Genomic DNA, 19,065 nt, shown 5'->3' with positions numbered 1-19,065 from the left:
AACGATCTGTATGAATTTTAATTATAAATATTTGATTGTAAAATAAATATATCGAAATAAATCAATTGTGTAGTTTTCTTTTAACCTTTTAATTGTAAATGTACATAATAATTGCTTAGTGAAAATATGAAAGTTATAAAAAATAATAATCAAGTACTTGACGAGTAAAAGCATAATTATAAAGAAGAAAATTATAAAGATATCATGACAAGAATCAATATTTTCAATTCACGGTAATGACATAAAGCTGAAAAAAAACTACTAGAAGCAATTTCTTTCTATCGTTTTGTGCAAATTATTGGAAATATATTAATAATCGCCCTCGACTACGTTCGAGTGAAATAAAAAAAATTAGTAGTCTATGTTTTCTTCCAGATTATGTTCTACATCTATGCCAAAATTTCATCAAGATTCGTTGATCCGTTCCCGAGATACCTTGTAAACATATAACCAATAAACATCCATCCATCCATCTATCCAAATTTTCGTATTTTTAACATTATTAAAATGAATAAAACAATTATACTCTTTTATCCTTTTCTATCTTCACATAAGAGATGACGTCAAATAGAACATAATATTTGCGTAATTACTATACTAAAGAAAGATAATGGTCTGTATTGCAATAATATAACGAGCCTAAGTGTAAAGATGTAAATTATCGTAACTGCCACGCGACAAAATGATAACCTTTCATGTTCTTAGAACGTTCACAGCCCTGCCTTTATGTATAGTCTTATCCAAAGTTTAATGGCAAAACAATTTATCGACTAGACGTAAAAAAATCCTAGGACGGGACACACTTCTGCGTGTAATTGACCAGCAATGGTACCTCGCTAATCGCGAATCAAATTCGGCTATCTAGGTCCTAAAAGCTGATTTTAATCTTATCTTACTTATTATAAATGCGAATGTTTAGATGGATGTTTGTTTGTAGGTCTCCAGAACGTTTCAACGGATCTTGATGAAATTTGGCACTGATGTATTATAAAAAAAATTAAAGAATAATAGGTTACTCTTTAGGTGTTTTTTAATTGCTCGCGGACGCCAGCTAGGTCTTCCATAAATAGAGATTTATTTATGCATTACAGAAGTAAATGCAGAAAAATATATTTTTTAATTAAATTAATATCCATTAAGCCATTAAAAATCATTGACGTCTTTGTTTTTTTTTGTAATCGTTATGTGATTGCAACTGCGCAGAATATTTTATTGCGCCGTGTTCAGCCGAACAGGAGTTATCTGCTTAACTGATACTCAAAGGTTATGTCCTTGAAAGTCCTTGCAATGTTGAATACTAATTACTTAAATGCTACCAAGATGGCTGCTTTAAAATCTCATTAAAGTAAGATGGGTTTTACGTAATGTTCTTCGCGGGTATGTACATAAGCTTGTAACTTTGTTAAAAAAAAAACTTTAAAAATACCTAATAGAGACCCGGGTGTACAATAGCGAGAAATTTAAATTGAGAAAAAATAGTGTGTTTCCTTAATCTACTCATATAGGTCCTTTAGCAACCTTGTATTTGCGAAATTGCGTGTGGCAAATACGCTTGATGTTAAAGAAAACTCTTAGCAAACATGCGGTTTGATGACAAATTGAATCATTGTCAATATTCCGATCTCAGAAATTGGCGTTAATTAGATAATAGAGTCAACATACTAAGTATGAACTATGTCTTCTCACTAATGCTATAGTATAGTTGCATAATAGTGTTTCAAATTATGTGCCTGTTATCATTGGAAGGCATGACGTAATGTCTGAGGTCCTGACCGGAGTCCCGACTAGGGGGACTACGAGTTTTGTAGACAGAGACTTCTCTAACGTCTTAAGATCGTTCAAACAAACTAACGGAGACTATGTATTGTTTTACCCTGATTGTAAATCTGTTTAAAATTGCTTACAACCTTTTTAAAAAAAAAACTAAAAGTAAGTAAAAAAAAATTCTTTTAAAAAATAATTTCCTATTGTAAAGTCCCAATTGTGCAATGATAAAATTATTAAGTAACACAACAAAATGGCCCCCCTATTGCATCATTTTAGTTCTAAGGATTATTGTCGTAGCGGAGTGTTGGAGCGCGCATGCGTGCCCGAGGGTGGTCGTCTACAAGCAGTTACCCACGCGAATCCGACTTGTAAATATTACTCTAATAATTTACTAATCAGTGTTAAATATTAGAAAAATGACCGAGAAAGAAAAATCCGATGAACAAGGAGAGATGATAGGGCTGCTAGAAAAAAAGGTCAGTTTTTTTTTAAGTGTCATGCAAAGGTCATCTGATTTAGGGTTATGCGAAGGCCCTATGTGAAGGGTGTAAGGTCGAATTTCGTACTTTTTTAAATTGCATAATCGATTGTCGTCAAAATCATGAGAAATAATCTCTTATAAGTCATCGCTTATTAATTATTTTTTGGTTTTATTGTTGATACTTCATATAATTAATTTAATAACTTAATACAATTACTTGTTATAAATACGTAGTGGATACTTCGCATATGTCAAAGATTATTGACTTATTTCCTAATTATCATGTCTACAATATTGCGTTTAACATATGTAGAAAATAATGTACGCGAATGTCTACATTTTATTTGCCTACTAAATCTAATTTGAGGCATTTTTAAATATAACACCTTGTACCTTGTTATTTTATTACTCGATTGCCGATTTTAAAATTCCATCTTACATTTTTTTTCGCGCCGAACGTCACAAATTTGGGACATTGAACATTAAAATGTTCGCAATTTTATTTCTTTCGTGAACTCTCTGATATCTAATTAATTTAAAGCAAGATGTAAAATTGGGCAAGTTGTTTCGTCTCTTTCTAAACTTATTATACACGTTTATTTCTTCTGGTCAAGTTCATTGCCCTTGAATACAGATTCAATAACTCCTCGTTGTCTATTGAATTTCTGGTTTTTTATTTAATCTATTCAAAATATTTTTATAAATAGCATGGTGTGGTTGTGTTTCGTACTGTAAATCAATATTTTTTTAATCAGAATAAGATGAATTTACAGGGAATAGAATAAAATATTCGGTGTGAACTTGAACTCAATGGTTGCCATTTTTTTTGCTTGTAAGCCGGTTCAATAACTAGTCACAATTATGACGTGATTATGACAAAAAATAAAACTCTTTAGACTGCTTCGATATTACTGTAAATTATACGTAGTTAGTTACATTGCGAATCTAAAACTTAGTGAAGCGATCGCAGTTTGCGTTTCGCAGCACAAATAAAACGACATGCGATCCTTTTAATATTTGAACAGTAACATTTACACTGCAATGTCCTGTCATACACTGTTTCTTTTTAAACAGGGTTACAAAATATTTCCAGCTTATAAGTTGGAATTTATTTTTAAGTTATAATCAAAAATCACCATAAAAATCAATGTATTTGGTAATGACCTAATTGTTGGGGAAACTCAACATTTTTGCAAAATTTCCTGCCTGTATTTCCGAACCATTACGACGTAGGATACTTTAAAAAGCCAGCGTACATCTTTCTCAAATGCCGGCAGCGCAGATACAGTTCCTCTGGTGTTGGGGATATCCATAATTCCTTTGTCTCCTCTCTCTTATAATTTTTTTTTAAAAGAACTGCCAGAAACATTGTTAATTTTTAGAATCATTATAAAATTAGTAGAACAATAACATATTTAGACAGAGGTCCATTTGTTATCCTAATTATTATGATAAAATGTTATGCAAGGCGTATTAAATTAGAAGCGAGTCGCAGTTTAAGCAGCTCTGCTTTAAAGGAATAAGCAAATACATATTAGAACATATATTTTTACATCAATTATTTGCATTTGTCATTCGCAATGGAAAGATAAATGATGATGATGACGTTTAATTTAACTGTGGATTTCCATTGTCGAATATCTGTTTTAAAATACATACAGAAAGCTTTTTGCGCAAGTTTCTGTTGTGGAATGTAGTGGAACCAAAGAGTAAGATTCGTAAAATATATGATTGAACACAATTCACCGGATATATACATAATTAGTCTTGTTAACTGCATTAAAGTGTCATTAATCGATACGCCCTTGAAATGTTCTAGTCATTTTACTTTGCATAAGCCAATCGCATTAATTTTAAATCTATCTGTGTAAAATGTAACAAACAACATTGTTTCATCAGATTGTAAAATACACCGCTTTTAACCAAAATTTACAAGTAAATTTAACTTTGGTAATGGTCGCTTAAGAAACTACGCAAAGAAACTCTTCCCAGGTAGGGAAACAAAACAGAAGTGGACAGATGCATAGAAAGATGTCCGGACTGCGGCAAATGGAAGACCGTAATCTATACCCATTCTTCTGGGTCTCGGTTTTTATGTAGTAAAGTTAACCTAAATCGTCTTTTTGTAATTTATATGTATATTTTTAGCGGAAATCATATTAATCTTACTTCTTACTAATATTATAAATGCGAATGTTTAAATGGATGGATGCTTGTTCGAAGTTATCTCCAAAACGGTTGCATGGATCTCGCTGAAATTTCGCATAGATGTTGAACATAGTCTGGAAGAACACATAGGCTACTTACTGATTCTATTTTTTTTTTAATTACGCGCGGACTGCGTCGCAGGCAAAAGCTATGCATATATTTTTGCTATACGTTAAGCATGTTGATATCTTTATAACAATAAAGAATTAATTCGATTATCTTCAAAAGTCGATAGCTTCCAAACAGAACATGCTTGTTGTGTAATGAAGTATTGTCCGGCAGACATGGCAGGAAATGTCCACGTGACCACACAACGGATGTAATTCATCTTGTATCATTGCTCTCTTGAACTCAATCTAAATATACTTTCGGTTATCCACTATGATATATTATTAGGTCTTTGATGGTCATTATAGTTTTAATAGACAGTAATAGGCATATATTTACCACGTAAAGAGTATAAGGAAATCTTACTAATATTATAAATGCGAAAGTATAGATGGATGGATGTTTATTTGAAGGTTTCTCCGAAACATCTATGCAAAATTGGCATAGATGTAGAACATAGGCTGGAAGAACACATAAGCTGCTTCCACAGAGTCGCGGACAGCTAGTTAGGGGATAATTTGGAAGGTAATTGGAACATGACGTATCAACTCTGACACATTTGTTCTGTTCTGCTTTTTTATTCTTTTATTTATATTCTCTATGTATAAACAAAATAAAATAAATAATACTGTCAATCAAAATTCTTATATAGACAAGTAACAAGATCGTGTAACAACGAGGGAGCCAGTTTGCAAGTGAAAATCTATAAAGCTAATATTGCAAAATTTCTCCCCGCGCTTGCATCTAGGGTTTGCAGTTCTGATTTACCCTGTGGATATTCGAAATTGACCTCTATCTCCTAGTGTCACACTGGATTATATAAGAGTCCCTAGATGTTTTTTATCTTCAGACATTAAGGATAGACGTCTTTTGTTTTTCGTTATACACCAAGGAGTTACAACGGTCACTGGCTACTAAAAATGGACCGGCTATAAGACGTAGATTTTGTGCCTACATGATTTTCGCCATTTTGGCGCTGATGATAGTGATTTGTAGCAATCATGAACTAATAATAAAGATAGATTTTACTGTCACTTAATATCGGAACTAAGCTAAAGCTGTCATCTCTAAAAGCCAAGCAATCGCCTATCTATTTATAGGGATCAATGCAAGTTAGTAGTTTGTTTGATTTTTTCCTAGGTATTTTATGTCGACAACCCTATTTTCATCTCGCGTATCGGCAACAGATTTCCCCCCTTGACGGAGTTTCTAACGGTGTATTAAATCACGGCCACCGACACTGCCTCCTAATGAATAGGATTTATGATTAATGAACCTTAATAGACGACTACGCGAAGTCGTTTCTAGAACAATCTATTGATGTTTTAGTTACAAAAAATGACATGATAAAGTTGTAACGGTTTATAATGAGTACGTAACCATATCCTATTTTGGAATCGATCCAATTAATCTCTTTATATCTGACATATGTTTTTTTTTAAGATGATTAAATGATTTCAAATTCCAAACTCTATCTTAGTATAATTCTCAGTACTTTCTTAATTGCATTTTATTATATTCATGAGAGTGGCGGCCACGGACAGGACGACGAATCGTGGGCAGGCCTCCCCCAAGATGGACCGATGACCTGGTTAAGGTTGCGGGAGTGTCCTGGATGCAGGTAGCACAGGTCCGGTCATCGTGGAGATCTTTGGGGGAGGCCTATCCCAGCAGTGGGCGACGTCTGAGAAAGAAGATGCGTTCATGTTTGCACCATAAATGCATTTTTTCGTATTAGACTTGATTATATTTCCATTAGTACAGTGTTCTGACGTCCCATCTGTTAGAATGTGTTCAGCTTTCAAATGAACATAACTCATCGAAAAGATCAGTGCAAAAAATGTGCTTGTTAATATTCAAGCACATCACGAATATAATTACGAATATAATACTCATAATTTTTACAATGCTTGACCACGGTCATTAACTGTTGTTGTTTTTTTTTTTAAATTAAATGAAAGGACCTCAATGACGATCTGCCAAGATTTATTTAGATAAGAATCAAACGGTAATTACTATTAACGGCACATAGCCGTTTTAGAATAAATTATCTTGAAATAGTATCGATATTTTCATAGACAATATTAAGTATTGAGACGTATAGTTATTTGTTGACTAAGCCGGATCACATTTATTGGAAGATTTTAACAAAATGATTTGCGGTTTACTTTAAAGGTTAGTATAAATATTTTTCATCCATCTGTTTGGATAGTAATTCACACATCTACCGCTAGACGGATTGAAGCCTACGAGTTTATACCTACTTCATTTTATTGTAAACATGGGTCATTCATACATACGAAATAAATAACGGTTTGTCTCAAATTCTTTGGAAAAATACTGTTATTATTTCTATCCTAGATACTGCGCAGACTTTTATATGACTTTTATTTATAACTAGCTGTCGCCCGCGACACCGTCCGCGCGGATTAAAAAAAAAATTAGTAGGCCATGTTTTCTTCACATGCCGCCGTTCCATGTGATCCATGAAGCCGTTCTGGAGATACTTTCTATCAAACATCCATTTATACATTTAACCAAATATTCGCATTTGTATTAGTAAGATTTACATATGTTTTGATGACATTTGCACTTTCACAAATAAAGTTCCTTTATCTATTTTGTAAATGTTTTCATTTCAAAACAAACAAACGTTTGTTTTGTTACGTGTATAAAGTAAACGTTTGAAATATGTTTCACTATTTTATTGTTCATGTCGAGATACGATTAATCAAATGCGACGATTTCGCATTTAAAATTGACAGTTTAGAAATTGGATTTACTTTGCTTATATACGATTTTATGCAGTTAATTAAGCTTCAAAAATTGTAATTTTATTTAGTTTTCGTAATGTGACATACATTAGTTCCAGGATCAATTTTATGTAGGCAATTTCTGTCAGATTAAATAATTATAATAAACTAGCTGTCACCCGCGACTTCGTCCGCGTGGATATCTAAAAAAACTTAATATATAGATAAGTTAAACAAAAAGCAGCTCTTCAAGGCATAAATTCGAAGAAAAAAAATAGTATCCTATGTCCGTCTCCTGGCTCTAAGCTACCTCCTCACCAATTTTCAGCAATATCGGTAAAGCCGTTCTTGAGTTATAATTAATGTAACTAACACGACTTTCTTTTATATATAGAGATTAGTAATGAGCTAGATATTTAAAATCAAAATAGCTAGGACCTATCTTACTAAAAAGTAAACGAATTTGTTGTATGTTCCAACATAACCTATAAATGGTCCATACATGTGAGATAAAGGTTTCATACAATTCATTATTTCTAGGCACGGCTTACGTCACATAAAAATTATATCTCTATTCAGTTTTATCAGAGAGAATCTGTAAAAAAGGCCGAGAAGTTGGCAATTCGTGAAACAAAAAAAAAATAAGGTCGAATTAAATGCTTGGTTTTTCACGTTCTTTTTAGTTAAGACTATAATTATGGTATTAAATTATTGCAGGTTAAAGACTTTTTGTTTCATTTTTATTTTCATAATTTTAACTCAAATAACATCTTCAAAATGTGGCACAAAAAATTATATTTTATATCCAGTATTGTTTCGTAAAGTATCGAGTTAGGTTAGGGTAAGGTGATAAAAATAAATTAAAAAACACGATTTATTCTTTAAAAAAATATTTTTATCAAACTGCACAAAAACTGTTCCGTCTACTTTACTTACTTAGTATTTATTTGGGTTAACTCTTTGGTTTCTCGGCAGTACAAGTCGACGCCACAGACCGAGAGGTTTTCCCGCGCTGTCAATGTTTCGGCGGGAAAACGGCGACAGACTGTAAAAAACAGAGTATAAAATATTTTCACGTATACGTCACGCGAATTATTGTATGTTACAAGCGTATACGTTTCTTATTTCAGTTGCTTTTGTAAAGGCATTCAAGGCTCTCCATTTATAAGTGCAGAATTTTTTTAACTTTGTTAAATATGAGTTATTTAGACAAAGTGGTTGGACGTAATAAAATAGCTAGTGAAAAGTGTGGCTATGATAATGCTGGATTTATTATGACAGAAAAACATGCCTGGCATTCAGGGAAGGTGAGTTTTTGCTTTAATTTTCCGTGTAGAGAACGATATTGTTATCGGTTTTTTATTGACATTAGTGTTGTCATCTTCGAGCGTGAAATTTTTTTTCTTTTGTATTTTTGCATGGTTCGTGCATTTGGCCAGTATTGGGTTTAAAGTGGGTTTTCACTGCATATACAATTCTAGGATTAATTGATTATTATTACTTCTATTTTTAAGACAATGTGTGACGCTATGTTTGTGTACAAATCTTTATATAGTGGAAACCCACGGTTATCTTAAAGCAAGTTTGTAGTCATGTCTATAAGGCTAGGCTACAGATGCAATATTACATAAGTATAGTTATATAGTAATAGTTAATATATTATATAAATGGTAAAAGGAGGAAGTATTCGTGAAAAGGAGTTAGTGACTTTGCGTTTGTTTGCATTAAGTAATAGATAAATTTTCTCAATACGTTAAATACTTACACTTATCCTACAATAAAAAATATGAGTTGATAATTTAGAAGACACGTCTTTTAACAAAATCAGTGTAGTTTGAAAAAAATCATTTTGAGTTGCAAATTCGGCAATTTTTGAGCATCTTCGTGAAAAAAACAACTATTTCTTTTACAGACATTACCAATCGTAATGCGTATACGCAAACATGTAACTGCATCTTAACAATTTCGAAATACAGTATTCGTTGCTGCAAAAACTTCAATAATTACGAGTTTATTTGCGCGCGAATATTTTCTGGTTGAAACCGGATTGGTTTGTTCTTTGTGTCTTGGTTTACTGCACTCACTCGCCTCGACAGACTGCACTTTATGTTTATATTTAGTAGAACTAATAAAAACAAAACGCCGGAAGATTATGTAACGAATAAATTTTTTTTTAGTTTTTATTTTAGCACAATTTAAATTCAAGCAATTCTGTTCAATGTGAACAATCAAATGGTATTTTAATTACAGTGTAAACGCTGTTAACCTAAGGGTCATTTCCACTAAGCACTTAGACAACGCTGACTGGTTAGAGTTTAAAAAGAACAAGTTAAATTTACCAAATATTTTTATTCTTTAAGTGAAAAGGCTAGAAAACTTCAGAAAACGTTACTACAAACACACTTTACCTATAAAAACCCAAAATAATCAGAATAAAACTTTATTTATCGGAATAAATAACGCGTGACATATCAATTTGTAATCGTAAAGTTTAAATAAAAATAATTGGCTAACAGACCTGATTTATAGTTTTTTTTTTCTACTTTATAATCTAGATATTTGTAGACTGAAATTACACATTTTATTATTCAGAATAAGTAGTAAATAGTTGCACAACCTAGATCCATGTCAATCAACTAAGGTTATTAAGATAGTTATTCACCCGAGCTAAGGTCTAATCAAAAGATTTATTCAATGCATTTGTAAATAGTATCCATTGTTTAGGAAGGTTGTAACACGTAAATATTACGTTTTTTATCGTTTTAATTAACGAATAATTGTGTTTACCGTTTATATGTAATTTTAAATGAATGTTGGGTTACAAATACACAATTTTAAGGAGATATCCGCACGCCTCATCGATGTCTCAGGGGATCCAAGGGCTAGAGTGCATTTCGGTCAAAGGTTGAGCCTGGCGATTCAACGGGGAAATGCCGCCAGCCTCTTGGGTACCCTGCGAGCGCAGCGATTTGGGGTCGATTTAATTAGCTCATGTCTTAGTTATAATATATATTAATTATTTATATAAGTAAATAGCTACATTAGACATTTTGATACATATATAGATAAATCTTTAATTGATTGATTGTAATACAGCGTCTGGTTAAACTCACTGTGACCTTGAAAAAAACGTTAGCAACAAAGTTCATTAATACTTTATAAATAATCTTATACGATATCGGACAGGTCAGCTTTCAAATGAGGTCAGCTCTTTAGGCACACCTCTATATTTCACGATAAAAACAATCATAATTCCTTTATTGAGAGCAAAACGATCGTAAGGTTATTTTTACTAACCTAAAAATATCACTCTTTTGTAAGCTTTTATGTACCAATATGTGATTAAAGTGTTAATAATTATTTATCTTATTGCATTAAAATAATGTTTACACAGGATGTTTATTCCAGTTAATTTTAATTATTGATATTTTGTATGAAATATTTACCTGTGTTCAATTTTCTAAATTTTATGTACCGTCGCGTTTGTAATGATACAGGGTGTTTATTTAATGTACTACCAAAAACATCCTGTATCATTACAAACATTTACAATGTTAAAAAGACATCGGTTAATGACATTATGAAGTAATATTTCAAGCGATTCTTTGAATCCTACAATTGAATAGTTCTGAAAACAAAGTTGTATCGAATTTTGTATAAGTGGTAACATCAAGGTCGGCCCACATTTAACTAGGTGGAACGTTTTTATTTTAACAAGATTGCATTTACTTTAACCTCATTACGTTATACAAAGTTATTTGATATCAGCTGCGATCGTTTTTACACGCTTATTTCTATAAACTTTTTAACTAGAACTAAGAAGTTTTCATGTAATAAATATAAATATTTTTACGACATTCGTCTGCATTCTGTACTACATAATCAAGTATTGTTATGAAGAAAATCCGATATTGTGCCGGCGCAACACTAGCCTTACTGAAATGTCAACGTTTATGTCCCCTCACTAATCATTCTGATACTTGACTTTGTAATGAAAGCACGCCATTCGCGCCAAAGGATTCTAACTAATAATGTATAAAAGTTTATATAAAAAATTATGAAACAAAAATTAAACACTCCTTAAATTTTTTATCATAAAACTTAACGTGTTAACGGTTACTAAGTAATTATTTAATTGTATTTTAAGTTTAATATAATTCAATTGTATCGATAATCAAGATAAACGTTTTACAATTACCAAGGACAACAAAACAATCGTTTACTTTAATGTTTAAGTCAACGACCTTATATTCAGCTGCAGCATGCAGCCTTGTCCGTATCGAGGTTATAATCTATTATAAAATGCATTTTGTATTCATAGAGCGTTGTTTTTTTTTTTAAATAAATTATTGTGTTAAGAATTCAAGCAACTCCTTTGAGACTTACCCTGTACAATCAAGCAACATGCTTGGAAAGGAATCATAGACTTTCTCATTTTTAGTATTTTTTGTTTTCCACAAAACCTCAATGATCTTAATAACATACGTAGCAAAAATATATAAATACGAACATGCCACTTTTACTAACACTTTTAAATGGTAATGCCGTACCGTATAAATATTATTTATAAAACTAAATATTTTATTTACTAAATTAATGGCACGCCTTTGTAGAGTATTCCGCAAAATTGCAACCCTACGAAATGGTGCTATTGGGAATGAAGGGCAAATTGTTACTAACCAGAAATTCAAAATTAAGTAGAAAACAAAGGTTCTATAAATCATTGAAGTTAATCATGAATTTAAATTAATAATAAAATGTTTAGTTCCAAAAAACTATTAAATAATAATGCTCGAATTAAATAGGTTATTAATATATGTTTGTAGCACAATGCTTAAATTTAGGCGATTTCGTGACCAAAAGGATTTTAATCAAAAATGTAGGTTACCAAATAAACTTTAAATCTAAGACACTTAACCCACATTATGCACAACATTATGTATTTTAATTGTTATGAAATCCACTTAAAAGTAATAAAGTTCCATTTCTTAAAAAAAAAAATTCTAATCTTAAAAAATTATGGCGCGCATTTTCAAGGAATTTAAAATGTACTGAATATTTTATCCAAGTTACAATGAAGCAATAGTTTACGTAATAAATAGGTAAATTTAAATTACGTAGGATATTTTGCAACTTAAACTTTATCAAATTAATAATTTATATTTATTAATATTATTTGTCCTTCAATGATTTAAACTATACAAACATAACAATACAATTTAATTAGCAGAAGCCATATCTCGGCTAATGAAGCCGAGTATTTATAAAAATAGCAAGAGATGTTCCACAAAGCTAAACTGACCCCGATCTGTCTTAAACTCGCTGTTCTGTAGCTTTTCGAGTTTTCTTTTAATATTTGAACATAGTCTGATTTTTATAATAATAACCTTGAATATTAATAATAAAGGACACTATTCAGTCGCCAATTTACATAATTTTATTTTTAACATAACGGATCTTCCATTCCTTATTATGAAAAAAAGTGATATATCACTTTTTTCATTTTTAACTGAATAATAGTGTTTCTTGAGTTAAACAAAATGGCATATAAACGACCTAATATTATTAGGTTTAGTTTCGGAGAAGAGCTTTGTGTAGTCTTTCTATTTAAAAATAGAAACCAACTAATTGGATATATTGAATCTGATTTTCGGGAGGAGGAGATTAGTACAAAATAGTGTCTTAAAGTGACGTAAATAGTGTTATCAGATTGCATCAAAATGTTTGCTGTGCGCGTGTTCATTGTAAGGGAATCGACGTCTGACGTATAGCAAACAATACGATTGGTCTGCAAACATTGTTGAGGACAGTTGCCTGCTATTTGCACATGCAATTTTAGTTTCAACTCATTCTATCGCTTAAAAAATAAACCGGCATCTGGTTAAACAGTTTTATAACCTAAAAAAGCTAATTCGTACCAGTTCGAAGAATAATTTGGTCACATTTGGTGAAAAAAAAGGGTTCTTAGTAATTCCTCTTTGATCCTAAAACGTGCAGACACATTAATTCAGTCGATTGTTTTAAATCTTTGTACATGACCAAGAATTGAATCTTTCTGTTCGTTTATGATGTTTACTTAAACTGGTATATAAATTATTTAAAAATAATTACAAAATCGTAAACTTCCCGTTGTTAAATAAACGAGTATCTGAGTAAAATATATACTGAGCAATCTTGATATGTTTTCCTCCATTCATTTTGCTATCGGGGATTTACCTAGTGGTTTAATCTACCAAACTGATCGGTGTTTAATTTGGCAGGTACATTATACTTGATTATTGATTCCATAGACAAAAGTAATGTTTTTAAAAACCTATACGAGTACGGAATGGATCGCACAAAAATAGTTGAAGTTTTTGGTGAAATGAAACGTAGAAAACAACAGGTCAATGAAACAAAATCTCCATCAAAGGTCGTTGATCAGGAAGCCGTTAAATATGATATACGGGATAGTAAACATTTTCACATACTTTCCTTATAATCAGGAAGTACGAACATGATTGGATACTGCTTACATCTTAACATAGTAGATAGTTTATTGAATATTTAGTTGCTTGACTTCTAAATATTTATTCCCAACGAGCTGTTACTCGCAACTTCGTCCGCTCCGAATAAAAAAATAACTTGATAAGTAGCTAATATATTCTTCAATATCCTATAGCTACATAGCCGTTTCGGAGATATCTTCAAACATCCATCTTTCTATCTTAACATTCGCATTTATAATATTAATTAAAATAGAACATATGTTAGTTAAATGCTGTATGATTTACGAGATAAGGACAACAAAGTCGATATTGCAAGCTATTTGTAACTCTCCGGGTTATAGTAACCTAAATTACAAATTAGTTAGTTGCAATCGGGGTTTCCCAGTCAGCAAAATTTTTAAGTAATATGACCTTGAATGAAAAGTAACAGCTCAAAAGTGATATATATTTCGAAATTAGGACATTACTACGTAATGTTTTGAAGTACATTATCTGGTATGTACTAGATGTGTCATTTTGTCACCAAAGATAGTTTCACACAGTCTCGACTGTTCAGTTCGATGTTTGCTATTAAGTCTAAAGATGTGTAGCCATCTTCCGAAACTTTGTTGAAACCTTGAGTATGTAATAATAGAAGGGCAATATGACAATTAATTTATGACCGGGGTGACATTTTCTTCTATATTTTAAGGATTGTTTATATAATGGATGTTGAATTTTCGTATTCGTGTTCTTTTCTGTTCTTTCTTTCACCTGGCAAATATCGTAACAACACTTTTTCTATATTAGTAATTTCAATTAATTCAAGAGTTATTTTTCCCGAATTATATTTATCGTTTATTCGCTAAAATAATTCTGCCTATATTTTTATTTATTTGAATTTTTTTAATATAAAAATGTTAATTTATTTTTAAGGATGGAAAGCTAGACATTTCATAAGAACATGGTCTAGATACATAGTTTATTCCTAAAAAAATCTAAATCTAATATAGAGGCCGATTGCAATTTTGTAATAAATTATTTCTCAATAAACATATTACGAGACATGAGTACAACTAAACAAGATTCTCATTATCAGTAGATCGATATTAAAAAAGTAACGCCAAGTAGAAAATTATACGAATGTAATATTCATTACTATAGTTAATTGAAATGTTTACGATTACTAACAGTACAGCATTCCACGCTGTTGTATTTTAATTTGAATATGATCTTGAAGGCGAAGGAACATTGTGAAGTCACTTGCATATATATGCGAAGAAATTCAAAGATATGTGTGAAGTCAACTGGCAATGAGCCAGCGTGATTGACTATGTTATAGTCACCCTTAATTTAGGGTAGGCTCCGAACCCTTCAGTGGGGACGTATAGAGAGCTGTAATGATGGTTATGGTTATCTTGAGATGGTAATTTGTAGATAAATTCTTAACGTAACACTGCTAAATAAACCTGTACAAAAAATAATGACAATCAAACTTATTCTCTTTGGAAAAATAAAATACTTTCAACGAAAAATAAAATAATGCGACTGTAAAACTGTTATTCAGACATCATGGATGGATCTCGATGACATTTGGCACACATGTAGACATTGCCTGGAAGAACATAAAGCCTACCAAGTTTTCTTTTAATTCCGGGTGGAAGACGTCGCGGGTGACAGCTAGTATAAAATAAAATTTAAGTATATTTCGTGTATTACAAAAACAGTTGTATAAGTCAAAAAACTAGAGCAGACATTCAATCCTTCAATATGAACACACATCGAGACGTTGTTAACTATAATAATAAAGTACACATAAGGAAAATAACATCACATCGTCTTGAATGATTCACATTTTGTGTACGAAGACAGACAATGGAGGTATAAAATAAAACATATTACATTTGCTGATTGTATTGTTCGGAAGCGAGATCTTGTACTTCCTTTACCTTCAAGCGTTCACTCGCTTCCTCTCTGACCTTTTATGTTTTATTCATTTCCTTACATTTTCGTTATTTTATAACTAAACCATTGGAGAGATCGGCTTCGCAGGATCGACGATGTGTTCGAAAGCATTACCGTAACCCCGCCAAAAATGCGTGAGGTTTTTAATCATCGCAAATCCGACATAATCTTCCCAAGTCAGGATTTATTTAGACATTTCCTTACATAATAAAACAAATTGTAGTTGAAAATAATTTTTCCGAAGTTCTGCTTCTAATCAAAAACATATTTCGCGTAATGACAATATTTCTACCGCTCCACCACTCTGTCATGTTACGTCAGCCGCGAGCCGCTCGACCTTGGCATTGACTGTGTTGCCGAGTTCGAGGATGCGCATGCGCCGATACTTCGGCACAGTGTAGGGTAACAATAAATTATATGGCGAAATATTAGGATGAAGCTAAGTTTTATTTAGATGAATTTTGAAACACAATCGCTTTTACTATTAGAGAGACATTTTTAATATTAAAACTGTTGTTTTTTCAGTTAACTAGCCCAATGTTTTTTAAACTACAACCACAGATCTTCGATGCTCATACCTTAATTTTTAGATAGTAAGATATTTTTAAGTTCTTTGCACATTAAGTATGTGTGAGATGCAATACTAGACTCTAAAATTATAATTAAAAATTTGATTATTTTATGGTAACCCTATTATTCACTACGTGTGTCTAATATTACAGTATTGTTAAACAATTGTGTGTGAATAATGTGTGCGTTCATAGACAACCGGATGCCAGGACAATTATATACTTTAACACATGAAAATTGTTCCATCTATAAACTTTAAGTATAACAAAATAATTTAATAAAAAACCTATTCTATCTTGTTAAAGTTTTAAAATGTCAACAAGTTTTATTAGTTTTTTGGTAGTTTTCACAGTTTTGTTTTAGTAGTATTTTTTGTTTTTAGTAGTTTTGGACGTTAACCCATACAACGTGACAAGCATTTTTATTCAAATTTGTATATAAGGTATATTATGTAACATTACCTTTTTGAAGTTTTCAGTTATTCTCATATTTACATATGTACTAAATAATTAAGATTAATCAACTGTTTAACATTGTTTTTATCAAGCTTGTTAACCCATGTACTGATGTTTATTATCTTTCTAATACATATGTCTTGTTATCGAGAAATTACATTATTAATCGACTAAAGTCCACCATTAATTGATTAGCGAAGCTGTTTGTTTAACTAAGGTTATCTAGTACATAAGTCAAGATGATTTTAGATTATGCAATTTGTATCCCATCAATCATTATATAAACATCAACACAGTTTGTCTATCTGTTTCGATCAGACTCGAAGGACCAAATCGTAGATTTAACTATATAATAATTCTACAAATTAACAAATAAAAGAGTGATCAGTTTAGACGGGTTTGTGAGTTGCTTATGTTATCGTTTTAAGTGAATTGTAAAATATGTATCAAATTAAAAAAAAAATGCATTTTTTTTAAGTCTATAAAAGACAAAACTTTGATTTTTTGATGACACCAGTTTGATTATTTCCCGATAAATAAGCAAAAAAATTCGTCATAGTGTCATGACAATTTAGAAAAAGTAATCACGTAATCATTAGAATTTCGACATCATTACATAGTTGTGTTTACAATGACTGACTTCGCATGACTAAGCGAGTATAGTCACTCACAATCAGATAATTCAACTTTGCTGTGTCGCTAAGTAAACAAGTTATTCATATTTTAAAGTTTACAACCAAATGAATATATGTAAGGCCAAAGCAGCATATCTCAGGACCCCGAATGACCGCCGACCCATAGGTCGGCTCAGGTACCGCTGGCGAGACGCCGTAGAGCTGGATCTGCGGGAGCTACAAGAGATAGACTGACAGGAGAAGGCGCAGGCGACTTTGGCGATCTCTTGTGTCGGAGTCCAAGACCCACTTTAGGTCGATGCGCCAGCGGAGTAGTAAAATAGTAGATTATATGTATGTAAGGAAAAATGTTAAAAATAAATAAGGGACATATAGATATTCTATCTTACTCTAACTACTCTAAGCTCTTACTTTTTAAATATAACTTAAATCAAGTTAACTTCAGACATAAAGGATGCAAGTATATTTATCTATTTCTAGAACATAATCTACATTTAGATTTATAATCTGTGCAGATTAAGGGCCTAAGGAGGATATAAATTTTGATTTTAGTCACGTACAAGTATCTCTGCGTACGTTGCGGTCCTCACGTACGCTATAGTTGATTCCGCTGTTGAGTTTCAAGCTTTGTTATGCTACTCGCATATGGACGATAAAGAATAGTTCTAGTTTAGCTTCCAAATATTTTTCATATTATTAGGTGACAAAAGAGTAAGCGGTCAAGCATTTGCGAAGCGTTTGCACATAGACTTTCGTAAATGCAGATGCGCGGCCTATCTTTAATCGACGGAGGAGAGGACGCATAGAAAGATTTCCCCTTTCTATGCGTCTCTTTCTTCCTTTCCTTATAACAAAAGTGTAGGAAGGGTAAAAGGAATAAAATTGGACTACCAGAACGCTTACTCATCAATAGAAAAGTGGAATTGCTTCCACTTGACGCCTCTCTCCTGTGTGGACGCAGTATTTACAGGTCGAGCCGACCCCTTTGTTCGACAGAAGATCTATATGATGAGATAATGTGGCTTTAGATACATTATGGCTGTTTATTGAATAACCAACGCGTACTTCCACAGATTAAGTAGAAAAAAGTTTTATCGCTAGTTTACAGGAGAGCCTGATCCATGTTCTGGAAGCATTATGGATCAGATAATAATAGTTTGGCTTTGTCTTTTTCGCTAATCATAGAAAACGGATGACAACGATATGAAGACAATTGCTTTGTGTAACATAATTTGTATTCAATGCTGTATTTTATTTTGGGAATAGAATAACGCATTTGATGACGCGGTAACCGATATTTTGGTCTTATTTCCTGAACACGTAGGTGTAACGGATTCTAAACTATGTACATACTTTCTTTTATAATTTAAATTCATGTTATTTAGAAGAAAGAAAGAGAAAGAAGAAATGAGATTTATGTAAGACAGTGCAGACAATGTAACAAAATTACAATGTACCTATTTAAATATATTATTTTATTATACATTTATAAAATAAACATATTAGTAAGCTTATACGTAATATTTGTTATTCAGTGATATCTTTTGACCTTATATAAAACTGCACGTTTACTTCTGACCTATGTCTACTGACGTATCTTTTCTCATGAGTGGTCTGGGTAAAGGCAAATGGTGAACCCTGATCAATTAAACAATA

The 19,065-nt window shown here is 31.8% G+C and overlaps 1 protein-coding gene across 4 annotated transcripts in view; it reads left to right on the top strand.

Moving 5' to 3' along the window:
* The first annotated feature begins 2,069 nt into the window (after positions 1–2,069).
* The window catches only part of nebu (solute carrier family 2 member nebulosa), a 35,100-nt gene continuing 18,104 nt past the window's right edge, over positions 2,070–19,065 (top strand). For 2 of the 4 annotated variants that reach the window (XM_013316841.1, XM_013316840.1), the window contains exon 1: positions 2,070–2,243. In XM_013316841.1, the coding sequence (XP_013172295.1) occupies positions 2,184–2,243 (60 nt within the window). In that variant the 5' untranslated portion in view covers positions 2,070–2,183. Of the gene's footprint in view, positions 2,244–8,309; positions 8,625–19,065 lie in introns of those variants that run through there. The other 2 variants (XM_013316835.1, XM_013316833.1) reach the window with 1 other exon arrangement.

This window comes from Papilio xuthus, unplaced genomic scaffold (assembly GCF_000836235.2).
Source record: "Papilio xuthus unplaced genomic scaffold, Pxut_1.1 DF826945.1, whole genome shotgun sequence".
NCBI lineage: Eukaryota > Metazoa > Arthropoda > Insecta > Lepidoptera > Papilionidae > Papilio > Papilio xuthus.
The sequence above is the reverse complement of the archived record's forward strand: the minus strand, read 5'-3'. Positions and strand labels throughout refer to the sequence as shown.